The 21,619-nt window shown below is 41.2% G+C and overlaps 2 protein-coding genes across 3 annotated transcripts in view; both read left to right on the plus strand.

Annotated features, from left to right (window-relative positions):
- Positions 1 to 749, plus strand: part of LOC124274757 (aminopeptidase N-like) — a 96,921-nt gene extending 96,172 nt beyond the window's left edge. For both annotated transcript variants that reach the window (XM_046710125.1, XM_046710126.1), the window contains exon 22: positions 510 to 749. In XM_046710125.1, coding sequence (XP_046566081.1) covers positions 510 to 513 — 4 coding nt within the window. In that variant the 3' untranslated portion in view covers positions 514 to 749. The remainder of the gene's footprint in view (positions 1 to 509) is intronic.
- A 1,380-nt stretch (positions 750 to 2,129) lies between these two features.
- LOC124274737 (aminopeptidase N-like) overlaps positions 2,130 to 21,619 on the plus strand; it is a 51,101-nt gene continuing 31,611 nt past the window's right edge. Inside the window, exons 1-7 of the mRNA XM_046710109.1 lie at positions 2,130 to 2,235; positions 9,058 to 9,341; positions 9,575 to 10,073; positions 10,337 to 10,504; positions 13,121 to 13,232; positions 15,069 to 15,111; positions 19,575 to 19,726. Of these exons, the coding sequence (XP_046566065.1) occupies positions 9,074 to 9,341; positions 9,575 to 10,073; positions 10,337 to 10,504; positions 13,121 to 13,232; positions 15,069 to 15,111; positions 19,575 to 19,726 (1,242 nt within the window). The 5' untranslated portion in view covers positions 2,130 to 2,235; positions 9,058 to 9,073. The remainder of the gene's footprint in view (positions 2,236 to 9,057; positions 9,342 to 9,574; positions 10,074 to 10,336; positions 10,505 to 13,120; positions 13,233 to 15,068; positions 15,112 to 19,574; positions 19,727 to 21,619) is intronic.

Raw genomic sequence — 21,619 nt, forward strand, 5'->3', positions numbered from 1 at the left:
CTTGAGAAGCTACTAACATGATCGTGTGTTCAGGTAAACAAATGTCGTGGTATCCCAAATGCTAGATCGATGCTCATGACGTTGACTGTAGAGACCTGTGAAGATCCGGGTTAGAATTGATCTTCAGTAACCCATGTTAGTCGTAAGAGGCGACTAACGGGATCTGGTGGTCAGGCTCGCTGACTTGGTTGACACATGTCATCGTATCCCCATTGCGTAGATTAATGCTCATGCTATTTATCACTGGATTGTCTGGTCCAGACTGATTATTTATTCTCGCCATATAGCTGTAACATTGCTGAAGAAGCAAACAAAATCATGCATTCTGACTCTTAGCCGACATTTTGGGTTTTTTTGCGATCGCTCGGGCATGTTGGCATAAATAAAAATGTATTCAAGAATCTACTTGAAAAGAGTAGGAAGTCGAGGGTCATTGATGTGATAACGTGTCTGACCAGCGTGTTCACGATACTGTTCCACTGTTATGTGTTTTGGCCTCCTTGTTTCAGATAAATGATTCAAGATCACCAGCACAATCTCAGCTGTTCGTGTGACGGTACAGTGCTTAACAATGACGAACAGGCTTCCAGGACACAGAAAGTGAAGATTGTCTTTGTGATGAATCAGTGGTGATATTGTTATGAAATGAGAATTCTAATTTCGGATGGATTGATGTTTCCTGTTAGATAATGCCAAACAAAGCGATGAAGACAACAAAGTTATTTGATATAAATTCTAAAATAGCTGAAGCATGTTTTCTGTTGTATTTGGGGTTTGTTTGTTTGTTTGTTAGGGTTGTTTTGTTTTGGGGTTTTTGGGGAGGGGCGGAGTGTAAATCCTTCGCATGTCACATGCGTTATTAATGGGGCTCTATGTTTATCCCTGTAGGGTGCCCGTGAAGATACGGGTTAGAATTGATCTTCAGTAACCCGTGCTTGTTGTAAGAGGCGACTTACAGGATCGGAAGGTGAGGCTCACTGACTTGGTTGACACATGTCATCGTAACAAATTGCAATTACGTAGATTGATGCTCATGCTGTTGATCACTGGATTGTCTGGTCTATACTCGATTATTTACAGACCGCCGCCATATAGCTGGAATGTTAAACAAACAAACAAGCAAACAGACAGACGAACAAAGAAACAAACATCCGTTACAAATGTGACATCAGTGGATGGTCGCTTCGTTGTGAAGAGGAGCGGTGGGGTAGCCTAGTGGTAAAGTGTTCGCTAGTCACGCCGAAGACCCGGGTTCGATTCCCAACAATCATGGGTGGTTTGTGTGAAGCCAATTTCAGGTGTCCCCCCGTGATATTGCTGGAATATTGCTACAAGCGGCGTAAAACCATACTCACTCACTCTCTCACACTCGTTGTGATGAGACTTGCAAGTTCGACAGCTTGATATCGAAGTCGAACGAGTCACATTGGCTTTCCACTGTACTGATAACTTGTCCTCAAACCTCTTCTGTCACGGCAGAGAAACCATAGTCGTCTGAGACTCAGCCAATTGCTGTGGAATGTAATCCCTTCTTACGTCAAGCGGGGCGGTGGGGTAGTCTAGTGGTTAAGGCGTTCGCTAGTCACGCCGAAGACCCGGGTTCGATTCCCCACATGGGTACAATGTGTTAAGCCCATTTCTGGTGTCCCCCCGCCGTGATATTGCTGGAATATTGCTAACAGCGGCGTAAAACCAAACTCACTCACTCACTCTAACGACAAGCATGGGTTACTGAAGATCAGCTTTAACTCTTTTGTCTTCACGGGATTTTGTGGATCGGGACCAACGATGTTATGATTGTAGGTTCAAACCCCAGAATTTGATTGTGATGTTTGGATTGTAAGCCTCCTGTCCATGTAAACACCTCATACCTGTATTACATCGGGCTTTCCTGCTACATTAAGTACACGCGCACTGATAAAACTGTTTTACAAGTGATATCTCTTCTGAAAACCAGTATTGAATGATCTCCCAAATATCCGTCCATGTCTGTTTACCTGCTCCACGACGGTCTTCATACTGGCAGTCTCAATACCCGTTAAACCACCCCAAATATAGGTCACGACGTATAAACTTTATAAAGAAAATATTGGCCCGATATTATGTTTCTGTTTGAAAAGCGCAAACCCGTTCAACAATTCGCATGCCCACGTGATCACGTGCCCTGTATAGGGAGGTACGAGGATTGCTGGTGGTTATGCGCTCGGGTAGTTGGACGGGCTGAATCGTGGAAAGGTTGGTGTAGATAGAAGTGATGAATTTAATATCATAGCCTTTGTTGTCTAGAAACCTAGAAGAGAATATCTTCCTGCATATCTTACGATGTATTTCAGCTGAGCAGTATATTTTATCTATGTATTCTTAGAATGTCAATTTTGATGTTAATGTTGGTCGTTTTGGGAGCTTGAGTGTACGCAAGTGTGTTCATGTGTGTACGTTGATAAGTTTGCGTGTGCACGTGTATGTACCCTTGCTTGAGTGGATGCATGTGTGAGTGTGTTTCCATGTGCGTATGCCTTTTCTTTCAGTACGTAAACATATAGTCTTCGAAGAAAGGCATTTGAAATTAACTGTTTAATATGTTCAAATAATCTGTGTAGTTGAAGTGATGCTTGTTTGGAGCCTGTGGCTAGGACCATTTCATGTGGCTAGTAAAACGTCGTGCTTGAGAATATTTCAATCGGGCTAGTAAATCTCAACAGTCACTGAAGCCCAACTGGCTAGTGCATATTCATGGGGCCGACATTTTGTAAATATATCAATCTCTCTTTGGTATGACGCGGTCGAAATCATGGAAGATCACGGCCTGATTAAAATGTTCATCACATTAACAGCTTAATGATGAAACCCGTGTCATGCCGACAATATCTTATTCTCATCTATTTTTGTAATCTTTTACTTAGTTTCTACATCACAAATTTTGGGCTAGTGAAATATTTTTCTGAGCTAGTAATCATTCAGGTACATTCAGGTAATTATTTTGTGAGCTAGACTGGCCTGACTGGCTAGCAAAATTTGGAAACTATGTCGCACACTGCCTTAACACATTTTGAGAATCTTGGTCTTGTGTCGTCTGTGTGTGTTGTAGGAGTTTGAATGTTTGTGTGTTCTGTGTCTTTTCTAGGAGTGTGTATGTTTGTGTGTGTTCGAGTAGTGTGAATGTGTGTTGCCTGTGTGTGTCGTAGGAGTGAGACTGTTTGTGTGTTATCTGTGTGGCTTCGAAGAGTGTGAATGTTTGTGTGTTGTCTGTGTGTGTTGGTGGACTGTGAATGTTTGTGTGTTCTCTGTGTGTGTTGAAGGACTGTGAATGTTTGTGTGTTGTCTGTGTGTGTTGAAGGACTGTGAATGTTTGTGTGTTGTCTGTGTGTGTTGTAGGTGTGTGAATGTTTGTGTGTTGTAGGAGCGTGAATGTTTGTGTGTTGTCTGTGTGTGTTGTAGGTGTGTGAATGTTTGTGTGTTGTCTGTGTGTGTTGTAGGAGCGTGAATGTTTGTGTGTTGTCTGTGTGTGTTGTAGGAGTGTGAATGTTTGTGTGTTGTCTGTGTGTGGTGTAGGCGTGTGAATGTTTGTGTGTTTTCTGTGAATTTAGTGTAGGTGTGTGAATGTTGTGTGTTGTCTGTGTATGTGGTGTAGGAGTGTGAATGTTTGTGTGTTGTCTGTGTGGGATGTAGGTGTGTAAATGTTTGTTTGTTGTCAGTGTGTGTTGTAGGAGTGTGCATGTTTGTGTGTTGTCTGTGTGTGGTGTAGGAGTGTGAATATTTGTGTGTTATCTGTGTGTTGTAGGTGTTTGAATGTTTGTGTGTTGTATGTGTGTGTTGTAGGAGCGTGAATGTTTGTGTGTTGTCTGTGTGTGTTGTAGGACTGTGAATGTTTGTGTGTTGTCTGTGTGTGGTGTAGGCGTGAGAATGTTTGTGTGTTTTCTGTGTGTGGTGTAGGTGTGTGAATGTTTGTATGTTGTCTGTGTGTGTGGTGTAGGAGTGTGAATGTTTCTATGTTGTCTGTGTGTAGTGTATGAGTGTGAATGTTTGTGTGTTGTCTGTGTGTGTTGTAGGACTGTGAATGTTTGTGTGTTCTCTGTGTGTGTTGAAGGACTGTGAATGTTTGTGTGTTGTCTGTGTGTGTTGAAGGACTGTGAATGTTTGAGTGTTGTCTGTGTGTGTTGAAGGACTGTGAATGTTTGTGTGTTGTCTGTGTGTGTTGTAGGTGTGAATGTTTGTGTGTTGTATGTGTGTATTGTAGGAGCGTGAATGTTTGTGTGTTGTCTGTGTGTGTTGTAGGAGTGTGAATGTTTGTGTGTTGTCTGTGTGTGGTGTAGGCGTGTGAATGTTTGTGTGTTTTCTGTGAATTTAGTGTAGGTGTGTGAATGTTGTGTGTTGTCTGTGTATGTGGTGTAGGAGTGTGAATGTTTGTGTGTTGTCTGTGTGTGGTGTAGGTGTGTAAATGTTTGTTTGTTGTCAGTGTGTGGTGTAGGAGTGTGAATATTTGTGTGTTATCTGTGTGTTGTAGGAGTGTGCATGTTTGTGTGTTGTCTGTGTGTGGTGTAGGAGTGTGAATATTTGTGTGTTATCTGTGTGTTGTAGGTGTTTGAATGTTTGTGTGTTGTATGTGTGTGTTGTAGGAGCGTGAATGTTTGTGTGTTGTCTGTGTGTGTTGTAGGACTGTGAATGTTTGTGTGTTGTCTGTGTGTGGTGTAGGCGTGTGAATGTTTGTGTGTTGTCTGTGTGTGGTGTAGGTGTGTGAATGTTTGTATGTTGTCTGTGTGTGTGGTGTAGGAGTGTGAATGTTTCTATGTTGTCTGTGTGTAGTGTATGAGTGTGAATGTTTGTGTGTTGTCTGTGTGTGTTGTATGCGTTTGAATGTTAGTGTGTTATCTGTGTGTGTAATAGGAGTGTGAATGTTTGTATGTTGTCTGTGTGTAGTGTAGGAGCGTGAATGTTTGTGTGTTTTCTGTGTGTGGTGTAGGAGTGCGAATGTTTGTGTGTTATCTGTGTGTTGTAGGTGTTTGAATGTTTGTGTGTTGTATGTGTGTGTTGTAGGAGCGTGAATGTTTGTGTGTTGTCTGTGTGTGTTGTAGGACTGTGAATGTTGTGTGTTGTCTGTGTGTGTGGTGTATGAGTGTGAATGTTTGTGTGTTGTCTGTGTGTGGTGTAGGTTAGTGAATGTTTCTGTGTTGTCTGTGTGTGTAATAGGAGTGGGAATGTTTGTGTGTTGTCTGTGTGTGTTGTAGGAGTGTGAATGTTTGTGTGTTGTCTGTGTGTGGTGTAGTTGTGTGAATGTTTGTGTGTTGTCAGTGTGTTGTCGGAGTGTGAATGTATATGTGTTGCAGGAGTGTACATGTTAGTGTGCTGTCTGTGTGTTGTCTGTGTGTGTAATAGGAGTGTGAATGTTTGCGTGTTGTCTGTGTGTGGTGTAGGTGCGTGAATGTTTGTATGTTTTCTGTGTGTGGTGTATGAGTGTGAATGTTAGTGTGTGTGTCTGTGTGTGTATTAGTGTGTTGTCTGTGTGTGTAATAGGAGTGTGAATGTTTGCGTGTTGTCTGTGTGTGGTGTAGGTGCGTGAATGTTTGTATGTTTTCTGTGTGTGGTGTATGAGTGTGAATGTTAGCGTGTTGTCTGTGTGTGTAATAGGATCGTGAATGTTTGTATGTTTTCTGTGTGTGGTGTAGGTGTGTGAATGTTTGTATGTTGTCTGTGTGAGGTGTATGACCGTGAATTTTAGTGTGTTGTCTGCGTGTGTGCCGTAGGTGTGTGAATGTTTTTTAACTGTGTGTGTGTGTGGTGTAGGTGTGTGAATGTTTGTATGTTGTGTGTGTGAGGTGTAGGGGTGTGAATGTTTGTATGTTGTATGTGTGAGGTGTAGGAGTGTGAATATTTGTATGTTGTCTGTGTGAGGTGTAGGAACGTGAATGTTTGTATGTTGTCTGTGTGTGGTGTAGGAGTGTGAATGTTTGTTTGTTGTGTGTGTGTGTGTGTAAAAGGAGTGTGAATGTTTGCGTGTTGTCTGTGTGTGGTGTAGGTGTGTGAATGTTTGTATGTTGTCTGTGTGTGAGGTGTATGAGTGTGAATGGGTTTTTTTGCTGTGTGTGTGTTGTAGGTGTGTGAATGTTTGTATGTTGTCTGTGTGAGGTGCAGGAGTGTGAATGTTTGTATGTTGTCTGTGTGTGGTGTAGGTGTGTGAATGTTGTGTGTTGTCTGTGTGTGGTGTAGGTGTGTGAATGTTGTCTGTGTGTGTGGTGTAGGTGTATGAATGTTTGTTTGTTGTCTGTGTGTGTGAGCATTCTTTTGGTTATTAACCCTCAACGTTTAGTTGCCATAAATCAAATGTTGTCCACTCTGTGCATTATCAATCAATGTACGGAACGTCAACTTGAGCATCAGCCATGATGATGAATGATGAAGTGGGTGTTCATTTAATATGCATACACATGACTGTGACATTTGTTACTGCTCACCAATTCGTTCTGAAATGTGCTCACCAGTTTGTTCAGACAAGTGGTCACCAGTTTGTTGAGACTTGTGGTCACGGTATCACCAGACTTATTTTGAAACAGACTGAAACTAATCCTCCTATTGTTCTACGTGTGACTGCATTTTGTTGTTTTAAGAAAAATGGGCACAGTGGTGTCGTCTCAGGACGCCGACCTGTATATTTCACTCAACCGTAAAGTTTGGTCGAAAGGTCGGCTTTATGAGCCTGAACCTACACATGAGTTCTTAATTATTTTCGTTTATCTGTAAGGTGTCCTCCCATTACGCAGACAGCCAGTTCGCAGACACCTTAAAACAACAACATTTACGGTTCAGTGAACAGAACAGTGTTGTATAATATAAATCAAATAAAGACAAATGTGAACCTAAATATTATTCATATGGAATAAAGAAGTTATATGTTTTGCACACAATATTAAGATATATGACGAGTGCACTTAATTACGATTTATTTAGAATAATTTTTAAAAAAAATGACGCATCATGTCAATGTGGCCATGGCTGTGAGAATGTTTTTCATTACTTCCTTGAATGTCTATTGTATACTACTCAAAGACATAAACTGTTACAATCTTAAGAAGGTATTGCTAAAATTAGAACACTGATTGGTATTAATCGTATCTTACATGGCAATGCAGGTGTCTCATTTACTACAAATCAGAATGTTTTCAAATATGTACATATCTATATCTCTCCAACAAAACATTTTGTCAATTAACTTCAGTTGTACATATGCTATTATTGGGAGGGGGGCTTTTCTATCAATAAACACAATATAACCTCTCAGTGACAAACCTGTTTTTATATTCGATAGTAATTGATAGTAAAATAAATTTTGAGAAGAGATATCATTTATCATTTAATCACAACAAAGTTCTATTTACCCACAATCAAACTTTTCAGTAACGAACCTGTTTCAGGCTCACCCTGCTCCATTATACCCATAGGTGTTACCCTCATTAACCTTCTAGTTCAGTGTCTGCCAATTGGGTGTCTGTCAAATGGGAGATAACCATCTGTAACCATCATTATTTTGGAATTGTTATGTTGCTGGGGTGGTATTTATATAAGAAGAACAGTGTTTTTTAGCAACCCAGGTTTCTGAAAATAAATATGTTTAAACCATAAATAGGGACAGTCTTTCTCCGGTGTCGCTAAACACCACCCTTTTGAGTAAAAACAATATTATACACGGGGACACTCTTTTACAAGTTACGGTAATTAATTAATTAATTAATCTATTGGAAATGTGGCTTTACCGCCTACAGCCATGTAATTGAAATGTGGCCTTCCCGGCAATAGTCATTTTTGAAATGTGGCTTTCCCGGCAATAGTCATTTTTGAAATGTGGCTTTCCGGGCCGGACACTGGGTACCTATGTTCAGCTGAACGATCGTCAAATTCTGACAGATAAACCGGGACTGTATTTACGATCAACTAAATTTGGATGAAATATGTACTAATCAACATGCAGTGTTTCTTTCTCCGACATTGCAAAACACATGAATCAACCCATGACGTCAACTAAAAGATATGGCTGGTACTAACGTTCGACATATCCGCAGTTGTTTAGTATCACAAAATAGATATACGTATCTGCATAATCTAGCTGAAGATCGACATATCCTTTTATCTATAGTTGTACAATCCAACCGGTTTGCGCCAAATCCGTAATTTATCATCTTACTGTAGTTCGGCACTTCCGTAGTTTATCATCTTACTGTATTTCGGCACATCCGTAGTTGTACCTTCTGACAGTAGTTCAGCAAAACCGTAGTTGTGTAATCTTGCTGTAGTTTGGCACATCCGTAGTTGCACCATCTTACTGCAGTTCGGCAGTTCAGTAGTTGTATCCTCTTACTGTAGTTCGGCACATCCGTAGCTGAATAATCTTACTGTACGAAGGGGCAAGGAATAGCCCAGAAACGTTGTGTATGTACAATAAAGAAGAAGTTGACATCCATAATATTTTGTCTTATAATCTTACTGTAGTTCAGCACATCCGTAGTTTATAGTATTATTGTAGTTCGACACATTCGTAGTTGTATGATCTTACTGTGGTTCGGAACATCCGTAGTTTATAATTTTATTGCAGTTCGACATATCCGTAGTTGTTTCATCTTAGCGTAGTTCGACACATCCGTAGTTTATAATCTTATAACAGTTCGACACATCTGTAGTTAAATCATCTCACTGTAGTTCTACACATCCGTAGTTTAATCATCTTACTGTAGTTCGGCACATCCGTAGTTTGTAATTTATTGCAGTTCGACACATACGTAGGTGTATCTTATTACTGTAGTTCGACACATCCACAGTTTATAATCTTATAACAGTTGAAGTTAAATCATTTCACTGTAGTTCTACACATCTGAAGTTTTCAATCTTATAACAGTTCGACACATCCTTAGTTAAATCATCTCACTGTAGTTCTACACACCCGTAGTTCAATCATCTTACTGTAGTTCGGCACATCCGTAGCTGTATGATGCAACTGAAGTTTGACATAGATCCGTTTGTGTTCGAACCAGTGTCCAACATTTAAAATCAAGCTTTGCTGTTTCTCCCCAGCTAAAACCCGGTGGCTATGGGAGAATATACCCTGTCCGACCTCAACGGTACCGCTTCAATGCCTGGGGAGAAGCGCAGCGGCGGAGTTCACATTAGCCATGGAGCGGCGTTCGTCCTGGTCCTTCTTGCTGTCTGTTTGGCCGTGTTGGTGGGGCTTGTTGTGCACCTGGCTTCCCCAGGTCAGGTTGTCTGCAAGTGTGAAACAGTAGCGACGCCTCCACTCGGTCCAGAGGAGCTCCGGGGACGCTGTGTGGAGCTAGCGGGAAACGGTGATCTTAAAGTCTGTAAGTCGTTCTTCAATTTTTTAGGTGAAAAATGGCTTTAATCTTGACTGGACGAATATGAGGTCATCTGATAGAATATAAAAATATTTGTTGAAAATGTATTTTGAAGATGTTACTGATGTTCAATCGCTTTTGTCTGTTGCGTCTTTTTTTTGAAACTGAAAACATTAGTTAAGAAAATATGACGTTCATTGCCATATTGGAGGTATTCATATCTCCATTACTTCAATCAGGTGGCGCATGCTCAGAGAAAACAACGGCAGCAACAGCCACGACAACAGTAACGATCCCCACATCACCAACCACAACAATTACAACACCAGCCCCCGTCATCAACTACCGCCTCCCTACAGCTGTCAAACCTTTCCACTACGTACTTGAACTCCAACCCGAGATATACGGCGACAACTCGTCTCTGTTCACCTTTAGCGGGACAGTTTCTATCGTCATCAACGTAACGCAAGCAACGTCTAACGTGACCTTGCACAAGAAAGATCTCATGATTAATAATGACTCTTTATCCCTGCGACCTCTTGACAACCTGAGCGACAGGGGTCCGTCTATTGTCAGCACAAGTTATGACGAGGTCCGGGAATTTTACGTCCTTCACCTTGATAATGACCTTCAACCCGGAAGATCATATGCAGTCGGGATGAGTTTTGACGCCAAAATGAGAACCGACGGGGAGGGCCTGTATCTCAGTTCCTACAAGGCGGATTCGAATGAAACCATGTAAGAAAGAAATGCTAAGCTGAAGTCTTCGTCAATATATTTGCCAACAAAGCCAAATAAGATGTAACATTTCGTATACAGTTATCACCTACGTCCTGCAAAGTATATGCATATTAATAATTTTCAAATTCGAGTCAATGTCTGCATGAATGGGAAACTTTTTGTGTATTATTTTCTTGAAAAGGTCTTTGTGATCTCATGTTGTGATCGGGTAAAATAGTACTTCGTAGAATCTGGCTTAATATTATTTGTTTATCTTTCAGATACTTAGTATCTACTCAGTTCGAGGCACCTCATGCGAGGAAAGCGTTCCCGTGCTTTGATGAACCGGCTCTGAAGGCGACATTTGACATTACCCTGGTCAGGAAGACGACCACTGGACGTAACTACCGGTCACTGGCTAATACAGAAGTCTTGTCCAATGAGACCAGGTGAGGTGGTATAGCGACTGGTTAGAGCAGGTGAGGTGAGGACCTTTATATACAAGAATAGGTGAGGGTATAGGGAGGAGCTGTAAGACCTTTATATACATCACGTCTGGTTAGACCAGGTGAGGTGGCATAGCAAGGCACTGTAAGACCTTTATATACATCACGTCTGGTTAGACCAGGTGAGGTGGCATAGCAAGGCACTGTAAGACCTTTATATACATCACGTCTGGTTAGACCAGGTGAGGTGGGCATAGCACTGTAAGGCACTGGTTAGACCATGTGGCAGGTGGTATAGCATCAGCTGTAAGACCTTTATATACATCACGTCTGGTTAGACCAGGTGAGGTGGTATAGCAAGGCACTGTAAGACCTTTATATACATCACGTCTGGTTAGACCAGGTGAGGTGGCATAGCAAGGCACTCTGAGACCTTTATATACATCACGTCTGGTTAGACCAGGTGAGGTGGCATAGCAAGGCACTGTAAGACCTTTATATACATCACGTCTGGTTAGACCAGGTGAGGTGGTATAGCAAGGCACTCTGAGACTCTATAGACCTTTATATACATCACGTCTGGTTAGACCAGGTGAGGTGGCATAGCAAGGCACTGTAAGACCTTTATATACATCACGTCTGGTTAGACCAGGTGAGGTGGTATAGCGAGGAACTGTGAGACCTTTATATACATCACGTCTGGTTAGACCAGGTGAGGTGGTATAGCGAGGAACTGTAAGACCTTTATATACATCACGTCTGGTTAGACCAGGTGAGGGTGGTATAGCGATAGAAGGCACTGTAAGACCTTTATATATACATCATGTCTGGTTAGACCAGGTGAGGTGGTATAGCGAGGAACTGTAAGACCTTTATATACATCACGTCTGGTTAGACCAGGTGAGGTGGTATAGCGAGGCACTGTAAGACCTTTATATACATCACGTCTGGTTAGACCAGGTGAGGTGGTATAGCGAGGAACTGTAAGACCTTTATATACATCACGTCTGGTTAGACCAGGTGAGGTGGTATAGCGAGGCACTGTAAGACCTTTATATACATCACGTCTGGTTAGACCAGGTGAGGTGGTATAGCGAGGAGCTGTAAGACCTTTATATACATCACGTCTGGTTAGACCAGGTGAGGTGGTATAGCGAGGAACTGTAAGACCTTTATATACATCACGTCTGGTTAGACCAGGTGAGGTGGCATAGCGAGGAGCTGTAAGACCTTTATATACATCACGTCTGGTTAGACCAGGTGAGGTGGTATAGCGAGGAACTGTAAGACCTTTATATACATCACGTCTGGTTAGACCAGGTGAGGTGGGTATAGCGAGGCACTGTAAGACCTTTATATACATCATGTCTGGTTAGACCAGGTGAGGTGGTATAGCGAGGGAGCTTTAAGACCTTTATATACATCACGTCTGGTTAGACCAGGTGAGGTGGTATAGCGAGGACTCTAAGACCTTTATATACATCACGTCTGGTTAGACCAGGTGAGGTGGTATAGCGAGGGACTTTTAGCTGGTAAGACCTTTATATACATCACGTCTGGTTAGACCAGGTGAGGTGGTATAGCGAGGAGCTGTAAGACCTTTATATACATCACGTCTGGTTAGACCAGGGTGAGGTGGACCTTTATAGCAAGGCACTGGTGAGACCTTTATATACATCACGTCTGGTTAGACCAGGTGAGGTGGTATAGCAGGTCTGGATTAGACTTTAGCAAGGCACTCTGAGACCTTTATATACATCACGTCTGGTTAGACCAGGTGAGGTGAGGTATAGCGAGGAGCTTTAAGACCTTTATATACATCACGTCTGGTTAGACCAGGTGAGGTGGTATAGCGAGGCACTCTGCAAGACCTTTTATATACATCACGTCTGGTTAGACCAGGTGAGGTGGTATAGCGAGGAGCTGTAAGACCTTTATATACATCATGTCTGGTTAGACCAGGGTGAGGTGGCATAGCAAGGCACTCTGAGACCTTTATATACATCACGTCTGGTTAGACCAGGTGAGGTGGTATAGCGAGGAGCTGTAAGACCTTTATATACATCACGTCTGGTTAGACCAGGTGAGGGTGGTATAGCGAGGAGCTTTAAGACCTTTATATACATCACGTCTGGTTAGACCAGGTGAGGTGGCATAGCAAGGCACTGTAAGACCTTTATATACATCACGTCTGGTTAGACCAGGTGAGGTGGTATAGCGAGGAGCTTTAAATCCTTTATATACATCACGTCTGGTTAGACCAGGTGAGGTGGTATAGCGAGGAGCTGTAAGACCTTTATATACATCACGTCTGGTTAGACCAGGTGAGGTGGCATAGCAAGGCACTCTGAGACCTTTATATACATCACGTCTGGTTAGACCAGGTGAGGTGGTATAGCGAGGCACTCTGAGACCTTTATATACATCACGTCTGGTTAGACCAGGTGAGGTGGCATAGCAAGGTCACTCTGAGACCTTTATATACATCACGTCTGGTTAGACCAGGTGAGGTGGTATAGCGAGGTGGTATAGCGATGAACACTAAGACCAGTTTAAGGATCTTATAGTTCGTCGTGACAAATAACTGTCGGATTAGTTTTTGCATGTTTTCCATTACAGGGGCAACTATACAGCTGATAGCTTTGCAACGACGCCGGTAATGTCCACATACCTCCTCGCCTTCATCATTTGTGACTACGACCAACTGGAAAACACAACCTCAAATATAACGGTACGATCAAGGTATTTTTATAAAGCCGGGTTTTGTATGATTTGGGTTAGAATTGGTCTTCAGTAATCCATGCTTGTGGTAAAAGGCGACTAAGGGGATCGAGTGGTCAGGCTCGTATCCCAGTTGTGTAGATCGATGCTCATGATGTTGATCACAGGGCTGTCTGGTCAAGACTCGATCATTTACTGACCGCCGCCATATAGCTGGAATATTGACGTGTAAGTGGTTAACCAACCAACCAACGTTTAGCATTAGTTTTAGTAGTTTAGAATTACACAATCGTGCTGTTCAAAGGGTCGCTGGGTTTTTAAACAGGTATACTAATCCTTGTGGGATGAGGAGTTCTGTTGAAACCTGTTCAGGGTAACGTATCCATCCTTTGAGTATCACTCGTAGCCCCCCTTTAAGCGTTTGTGAAGACGATGTTTAAAGTGAACCGCCCTTGCGACAACCTTATCAAAACGATCTAGGTGCCGTTGTACAAAACAACCTTAGCGCTAAGGCTACCTTAAGTCTATGTTAAGGTATGGGAGTTACGGTCACCTTAGCGCTAAGATCGCTTTGTAAAACGGCACCCTTGGGGTTGCTTCATCCTAGATGACACGTGTAAGTGAGTGAGTGAGTGAGTGTAGTTTCACGCCGCATTTAGCAATATTCCAGCTATTTGGCGGCGGTCTGTAAATAATCGAGTCTGGACCAGGCAATCCAGTGATTAACAGCATAAGCATCGATCTGCGCAATTGGGAACCGATGACATGTGTCAACCAAGTCAGCGAGTCTGACCGCCAGATCCCGTTAGTCGCCTCTTACGACAGGCATGGGTTACTGAAGGCACATTCTAACCCGGACTTTCACGGGTTGACACGTGTAAGCACAAAACAGTAAAGTACAGTAAATATACAATAATATATTTGTTTGATTTGAACTTGTGTGTACTTTAGACATAGGGCGTCTATGTAAATATGACCGACATGTTTGGACCATGACAAAGCAAAGATAAGTTGTTTAGCAAAGAACTGAGCGTGTCCTTCAGAGATGATCGTGTCGCTGCTGAGTAAATATGTATAAGCTCCATATGCATAGTGCATCCCACCTTGTTCTACCTGTGAGGATCCAATGACAATATGGGTAGTGGGGGGAGGGGTTAAGCGATTAAAGCGTTCGCGCGTTAAGCCGAAGACCCGGGTTCGATTCCCCACATGGGTACAATGTGTGAAGCCCATTTCCGCCGTGATATTGCTGGAATATTGCTAAAAGCGGCGTAAAACTAACCTCACTCAAGGACAAATGGGGACTATGGGTAGCTTATAGCTCGTGGTCAAAACGTTCACTCGTCACACCGAAGCGCGGTTTCGATTCCCACATGGGTGCAATGTGTGAAGCTCATTTCTGATGTCCCCTGCTGTGATACTTTTGGAAATATGCTAACAGCGGGATAGAACCATATTCACTCACTCATCCCATGGGTAGGGTTTATCTGTGGCATTCAAAAGTAGTACAGCTGTATCATGTGTAGTCACTTGATCTGATTTGCTGAATCTAATTCACACTCACGCACGAACGCATTAACTGACAATCACGACGATAATGAGGATGATGATGGTGGTGATGATGATAGTGATGTTGATACCAGAAACAATAAACACGATGAAAGCAACAACATGTGGATAATGGTGATAAATACTGGTATGTTGCAAACAGCAACAGCAACAGCAACAACAGTGATGGTGATGACAATGGCGACGTGAATGATGATGTGATTGTTGTTTTGATGATATTGATGATGCTTATGCTGATGCTGATGCTGCTGCTGCTGCTGATTTTATGTCGTTGCAGTACCGGACGCTGGCACGTCCTAATGCTATGATGAATGACGCCGGTCGGGCCCGCTGGCAGAATGCCATATGGCATGGATTTGTTCGACTGGTTCCACAGAGAGAGGCGCTATTCAGCTGTCGCTGAAACCGACATGGTACGCATGCATACCAAATAAGGTAAAACTGATTAGCCGGTCGAGTCTTTGAATGGCATTTAAGTGAAATACCCATAGGAAGAATGTTTACTCTTGGATTATCAAGCTAGCATCTGCCGAAAGACGCAACGATCTCATCCATACTCCTTCAATTCCATTCCATTCCTTCCATTTCATTTCCTGTTTCCTCCATCCACCCTTCTGTTTCCTCCATCCTTCCTTCCAGAATCCCTTCATCCCCTTCCTTCCACTATATTTCCTTCCATTTATTTCTTCCATTTCCATTCCTCCATTCTTCATTCCTTATTTCCATTCCAGTTAAACTCTTTCCTGTTCTTCCTTTCCTTTCCTTTCCATCTCTTCCGGCATTCCATTTCTTTCTCCTTTCTTCTGTGCTTTATTTCCATTTCCTTTGTCCCTTCCTCCTCCACTCCATTATCCACTCCATTTCTTTTCTGTGTCCTTTTGTTTTCCTTATTCCTTCCTTCCATCCTTCTATTCCATCCTTCCATTCGTGTGTTTATCACTTTCCTGGCATTTATACTCTCCTCTATTCCTTCGTCCCTGCTTTCTTCTTTCATGTCCTTAAGGCTCATTTCATTCCATTTGTCTCACTGTCCTTCGTTCCTCCATGCTCTTGGCTATGTGGTCTATTCCTTTAATACTATTTATTTCTTATATATTTCTTTATATTTCCATTATGTTCCTTGTCCATATGTTATCCTTATTCCACTATTATATCTTTATTTATACATCCGTATATTTCCATGTATTCTATGCCATCGTTTATTCCATGTGTGTCTGCGTTCTTCACTATGTCTTTTATGTCCACTATGTCTTCCACTGTGCATCCATGTATATGTTGTGTCTTTGTTCCTTTATGTGTCTTTGTCCATTGTGTGTCTTTGTTTCCTTTGTGTGTCTTTGTTCATTTTGTGTGTCTTTGTTTCCTTTCAGTGTATGTCTTTGTGCTCCTTCCTGCTGTGCATTTCATTCTTGTTCCATTTCCTTTATGTGCCTTTGTTCCATTGTGTGTGTCTTTGTTCATTTGTGTCTTTGTTCCTTCTTTGTGTCTTCCTGTGTCCTTTCTTTGTCTTTGTTCCTTTGTCTGTCTTTGTTCCTTTTGTTCTTTGTTTATCTTTGTTGTCTTTGTTCCTTTGTGTGTCTTTGTTCCTTTGTGTGTCTTTGTTCCATTTGTGTTGTCTTTGTTCCTTTGTGTCTTTTGTTTGTGTGTGTGTTCCTTTGTATGTGTCTTTGTTCCATTGTGTGTCTTTGTTCCTTTGGACGTGTGTCTTTGTTCCATTGTGTGTCTTTGTTCCTTTGTGTGTCTTTGTTCCTTTGTTTGTCTTTGTTCCTTTGTGTGTCTTTGTTCCTTTGTGTGTCTTTGTTCCATTTTGTTTGTCTTTGTTCCTTTGTGTGTCTTTGTTCTTTGTGTGTCTTTGTTCCTTTGTGTGTCTTGTTCCTTTGTGTGTCTTTGTTCCATTGTGTGTCTTTGTTCCTTTGTGTGTCTTTGTTCCTTTGTGTGTCTTTGTTCCTTTGTGTGTCTTTGTTCCTTTGTTGTCTTTTTGGTTGTTTGTCTTTGTTCCTTTGTGTGTCTTTGTTCCTTTGTGTGTCTGTTCCATTGTGTGTCTTTGTTCCATTGTGTGTCTTTGTTCCTTTGTGTGTCTTTGTTCCTTGTGTGTCTTTGTTCCTTTGTGTGTTTGTTGGACATTTGTGTGTCTTTGTTCCTTTGTGTGTCTTTGTGACATTTGTTTGTCTTTGTTCCTTTGTGTCTTTGTTCTTGTGTTCTTTGTCATTTGTCTTGTCTTTGTTGTCTTTGTGTGTGTTTGTTTGTTCCTGTGTGTCTTTGTTGTCTTTGTTCCATGTGTGTGTTTGTTCTTTGTGTGTCTTTTGTTTGTCTTTGTTCCTTTGTGTCTTTGTTCCATTGTGTCTTTGGACATTTGTTTGTCTTTGTTCCTTTGTGTGTCTTTGTTCCTTTGTGTCTTTGTCTTTGTCCATTGTGTGTCTTTGTTCCTTTGTGTGTCTTTGTTCCATTGTGTGTCTTTGTTCCTTTGTGTGTCTTTGTTCCTTTGTGTGTCTTTGTCCTTTGTGTGTCTTTGTTCCATTGTGTGTCTTTGTTCCATTTGTGTGTCTTTGTTCCTTTGTGTGTCTTTGTTCCTTTGTCTTTGTTCCTTTGTGTGTCTTTGGACATTTGTTTGTCTTTGTTCCTTTGTGTGTCTTTGTTCCTTTGTGTGTCTTTGTTCCTTTGTGTGTCTTTGTTCCTTTGTGTGTCTTTGTTCCTTTGTGTTTGTCTTTGTTCCTTTGTGTGTCTTTGTTCCTTTGTGTGTCTTTGTTCCTTTGTTTGTCTTTGTTCCATTGTGTGTCTTTGTTCCTTTGTGTCTTTGTTCCTTTGTGTGTCTTTGTTCCTTTGTGTGTCTTTGTTCTTTGTTTATGTGTCTTTGTGTCCTTTGTGTTCCCTTTGTGTCTTTGTTCCATTGTGTGTCTTTGTTCCTTTGTGTGTCTTTGTTCCTTTGTTTGTCTTTTGTTCCATTTGTGTCTTTGTTCCATTTTGTGTCTTTGTTCCTTTGTGTGTCTTTGTTCATTTGTTTGTCTTTGTTCCTTTGTGTCTGTGTTTGTCTTTTGTTTGTCTTTGTTCCATTGTTTGTCTTTTTTCCTCTTTTGTGTCTTTGTTCCTTTGTGTTTTGTTCCTTTGTGTGTCTTTGTTCCTTTGTGTCTTTGTCTTTGTTGTCTTTGTTCTTTTTTGTTCCATTGTGTGTCTTGTTCCTTTGTGTGTCTTTGGACATTTGTCTTTGTTCCATTGTGTGTCTTTGTTCCTTTGTCTTTGTTCCTTTGTTTGTCTTGGTTCCTTGTGTGTCTTTATTCCATTGTGTGTATTTGTTCCTTTGTGTGTCTTTCTTCCTCTGTGTCTCTTTATTCCATTGTGTGTCTTTGTTCCATTTGTTGTCTTTGTTCCTTTGTGTGTCTTTGTTCCTTTGTGTTGTCTTTGTTCCTTTGTCTTTGTTCCTTTGTGTGTCTTTGTTCCATTGTGTGTCTTTGTTCCTTTGTGTGTCTTTGTTCTTTGTTCCATTGTGTGTTCCTTTATTGTCTTTGTTCAATTGTTCTCTTTGTTCCTTTGTGTTTTGTTCCTTTGTGTGTCTTTGTTCCTTTGTGTGTCTTTGTTCCATTGTGTGTCTTTGTTCCTTTGTGTGTCTTTGTTCCATTGTGTGTCTTTGTTCCTTTGTGTGTCTTTGTTCCTTTGTGTGTCTTTGTTCCTTTGTGTGTCTTTTTTCCATTGTGTCTTTGTTCCTTTGTGTGTCTTTGTTCCTTTGTGTGTCTTTGTTCCTTTGTGTGTCTTTGTTCCTTTGTGTGTCTTTGTTCCATTGTGTGTCTTTGTTCCTTTGTGTGTTCCATTGTGTGTCTTTGTTCCTTTGTGTGTCTTTTTTCCTTTGTGTGTTTTTGTTCCTTTGTGTGTCTTTTTTCCATTGTGTGTCTTTGTTCCTTTGTGTGTCTTTGTTCCTTTGTGTGTCTTTGTTCCTTTGTGTGTCTTTGTTCCTTTGTGTGTCTTTGTTCATGTTTTTTGTTTGTTAAGATGAGTATTTGTGCAATTTGGTGTCTTATGGATTTGTGTCATTGGGATTTTTAGCTTCTTTGTGCATTTGTGTATTTGAGTGAGGTTGTGTGTCTTTGTTGATATTTGCTTTTGTGCATTTGTTTGTCTCAAAACATTTGTGTGTGTGGATGGTGTGTGTTAGCGTATTCATGCATCTTCATTGATTTTCGTCTTTGGGGATCTGTGTGTCTTTGTGCATTGTGTGTATTGTTGGATTTGTGTATCTTCGTGTGTGTGCATGTACTCATAGCTGGGGTTTCTATGAGTGTTTTATTTAAGAATGTTAATATATTTTTTGCCAAAACACAAATGTATCCCATGCATATTCCCCAATATGTAACATTCCGAATTCATAATACATACATGTATTTAAGTGTCAATCTATAAAAGCTTTAGGGTCAGCCCTTAATGTAGATTTACGTGATGCGCTGGCAGCGTTGCATTTGGGCACGGTAGCTCTTGTATTCTTGACAACATGTAGGTGACTTGTAGGTCACAATCGAAAACTATTTTCAAACCATTTCGACGTTGTTCTGGAAAATGATGCGTTTTGTGGATTTGGGTGTCTTGTTGAATTTGTGTGTCTTTGTGAGTTTGTATGTACTCATAGCAGTGGATTCTATGAAAGTTTTACTGAAAAATATTATATCTTATTTAAAAGAAATAAATGTATCCCATACAGGGTTTGAAATATACGTGCTATTCATCAATATGTAAAATTATAAAATATATAACACGCATATGTATTTAAGCGTCTATAATAGCAATTGCGTCTGTGCAGACAACATCGCCATCCCCGACTTCGTGTCCGGCGCCATGGAGAACTGGGGCCTCATCACCTACAGGGAACTCCTTCTTTACGAAGAGGGTGTGTCTACAGCGTCTCAAGACAGCTGGGTTGCCGAAGTGATCTCGCACGAGTTAGCTCACCAGGTAGGTCATGGTTAAACGGGTTCCACTGATGGGCTACGCAGCATTTCGGAGCGTTAAGCCAATTTGTGGCCAAAACATTTTTTTACAATGTTTTTCTACATTCGGTCAAAGATGCATATGCGTAGTGTCTTCATTGTGGATAAGTCAAGTCAAGTCAAGTTTATTGTATTCAAGGCCTCCGGCCCATATACAAGGAGTTACATACATATACATAACTACAGTACATAATACAATGGCAATTATAATGGTTATTGCTTAGATAACCTATCATTTCTCAAGACAACAGCATGTTTTACAAATAGAGAAAGGTTACGGATAACAGTTTCATTTCTGGAAGTGAGAATCGAGACAAAGGCTATCGTTGGATATTTTGATAGATAATTACTTGAAATATATTTTCTTCTAAGATCATCATAATATGGACATACACATATAAAATGAATTTCATCTTCAATAGATGAAGTGCATAATGGACAAATTCTCATATTTCTTTCTATAGACAATCTTCTACCTTTATTAATACTTAAATCTAATAAACCTAGTCGGAGCTGAACAAATGTGCGTCTGATATTTCTTGATGTCAATACAGACAAATATATTTCTGGTTTGATAAGGCTCTTAAAGGACCTATGTAGATCATACCTTGAACTATTTTCGAGAGTCGAATGCCAATAACAATGGCAGTTTTCCCTCGAAGGTGTGATGGAAAATATTAGAAACTATTTTGTTAGCTTAATTTACCCTTTTTGTGAACTTATGCTTTGGAAAAATTTAAATGGCAAGTTTCTCAAAAGAGAAACATAATTTTCAATTTCCAGTTAACATCTAGGATGGAATATCTTCGAAAACAAGGCTAAAGTGTGGCCTTCGAGAAAACCTCGGTCACATAAGATAAGACTCCAGTGCGACAGAATACTCCGTCTCAACTACCCTCAGAAACAAATTCCTTTTGGTGTAAAGAGAGAGAACTTTCTTGGCGCTTCAGACAAACGTCGACAGGTTATCTTATATACAAACCCTTCATGTTCTCTTTAACTGGCAAGAAGTCAATAAAATCGTGGTAAATGTCAGACTATCGGGTATTTAACCACAGTCGATTTACAACCATGACATCACACATGGGTTCTCTGTAGGGTTTGTGAGACAGGCCACATAACATATGTTGGAATTAAAGTGTTCCTTAATAATCTTCGACCGCCTCCGTGGTGAAGCGGTTAGAGCGTCCGCCGGGAGAGCGGAAGGTCGCGGGTTCGATCCCCGACCGCGTCATACCAAAAGACGTTAAAATATGGTACTTGTTGGTCCCTGCCTGGCGCTCGGCATTAATGGGTACAACAAGGACTGGTCGGCTCGGAGTCAGTATAATGTGTCTGAGTGGGGTATTCATGCTTCACTGCGGCTTGGTATTTCAGTGAGCTAGCACTATAAAACCAGCTTAAGTCTGGGCTTGTACAAGAAGCCGCACATACACATACACACGCATGCACGTCGTCATATGAGCAAAATATTCTCAAGCACGACGTTAAACCCAATTTCACCTCACCTCACCTTAATAATCTTGCATTTTTCATCATCAACTTTGAATAGCGCTGTGGGAGGAAATCTGAGAATAAATAAAGGAACACTGCCATGAAGTGGTGTTCCCTTATTTGTTTCCCTCAGTATATTTGAAATTCTTTACACTTATCGATGATAGGATCCATATTTTTTATCTTATATCCCCGACATATTTGTAGACGATTTTAAAGCAAACCTCTGTCATCATGTACATCAAGTCCTAGCGTGAGTGAGTAAGCTTCTACGCCAATTTTAGCAATAGTCCAGCAATATGACGGCGGAGAACAGGAGAAATGGTCTTCACAAATTGTACCCATGATTCAAACCCGTATCTTT

The sequence above is a fragment of the Haliotis rubra genome, unplaced genomic scaffold (genome assembly GCF_003918875.1).
Source record: "Haliotis rubra isolate DU_JTF1 unplaced genomic scaffold, ASM391887v1 Scf194, whole genome shotgun sequence".
Classification (NCBI taxonomy): Eukaryota; Metazoa; Mollusca; class Gastropoda; order Lepetellida; family Haliotidae; genus Haliotis; species Haliotis rubra.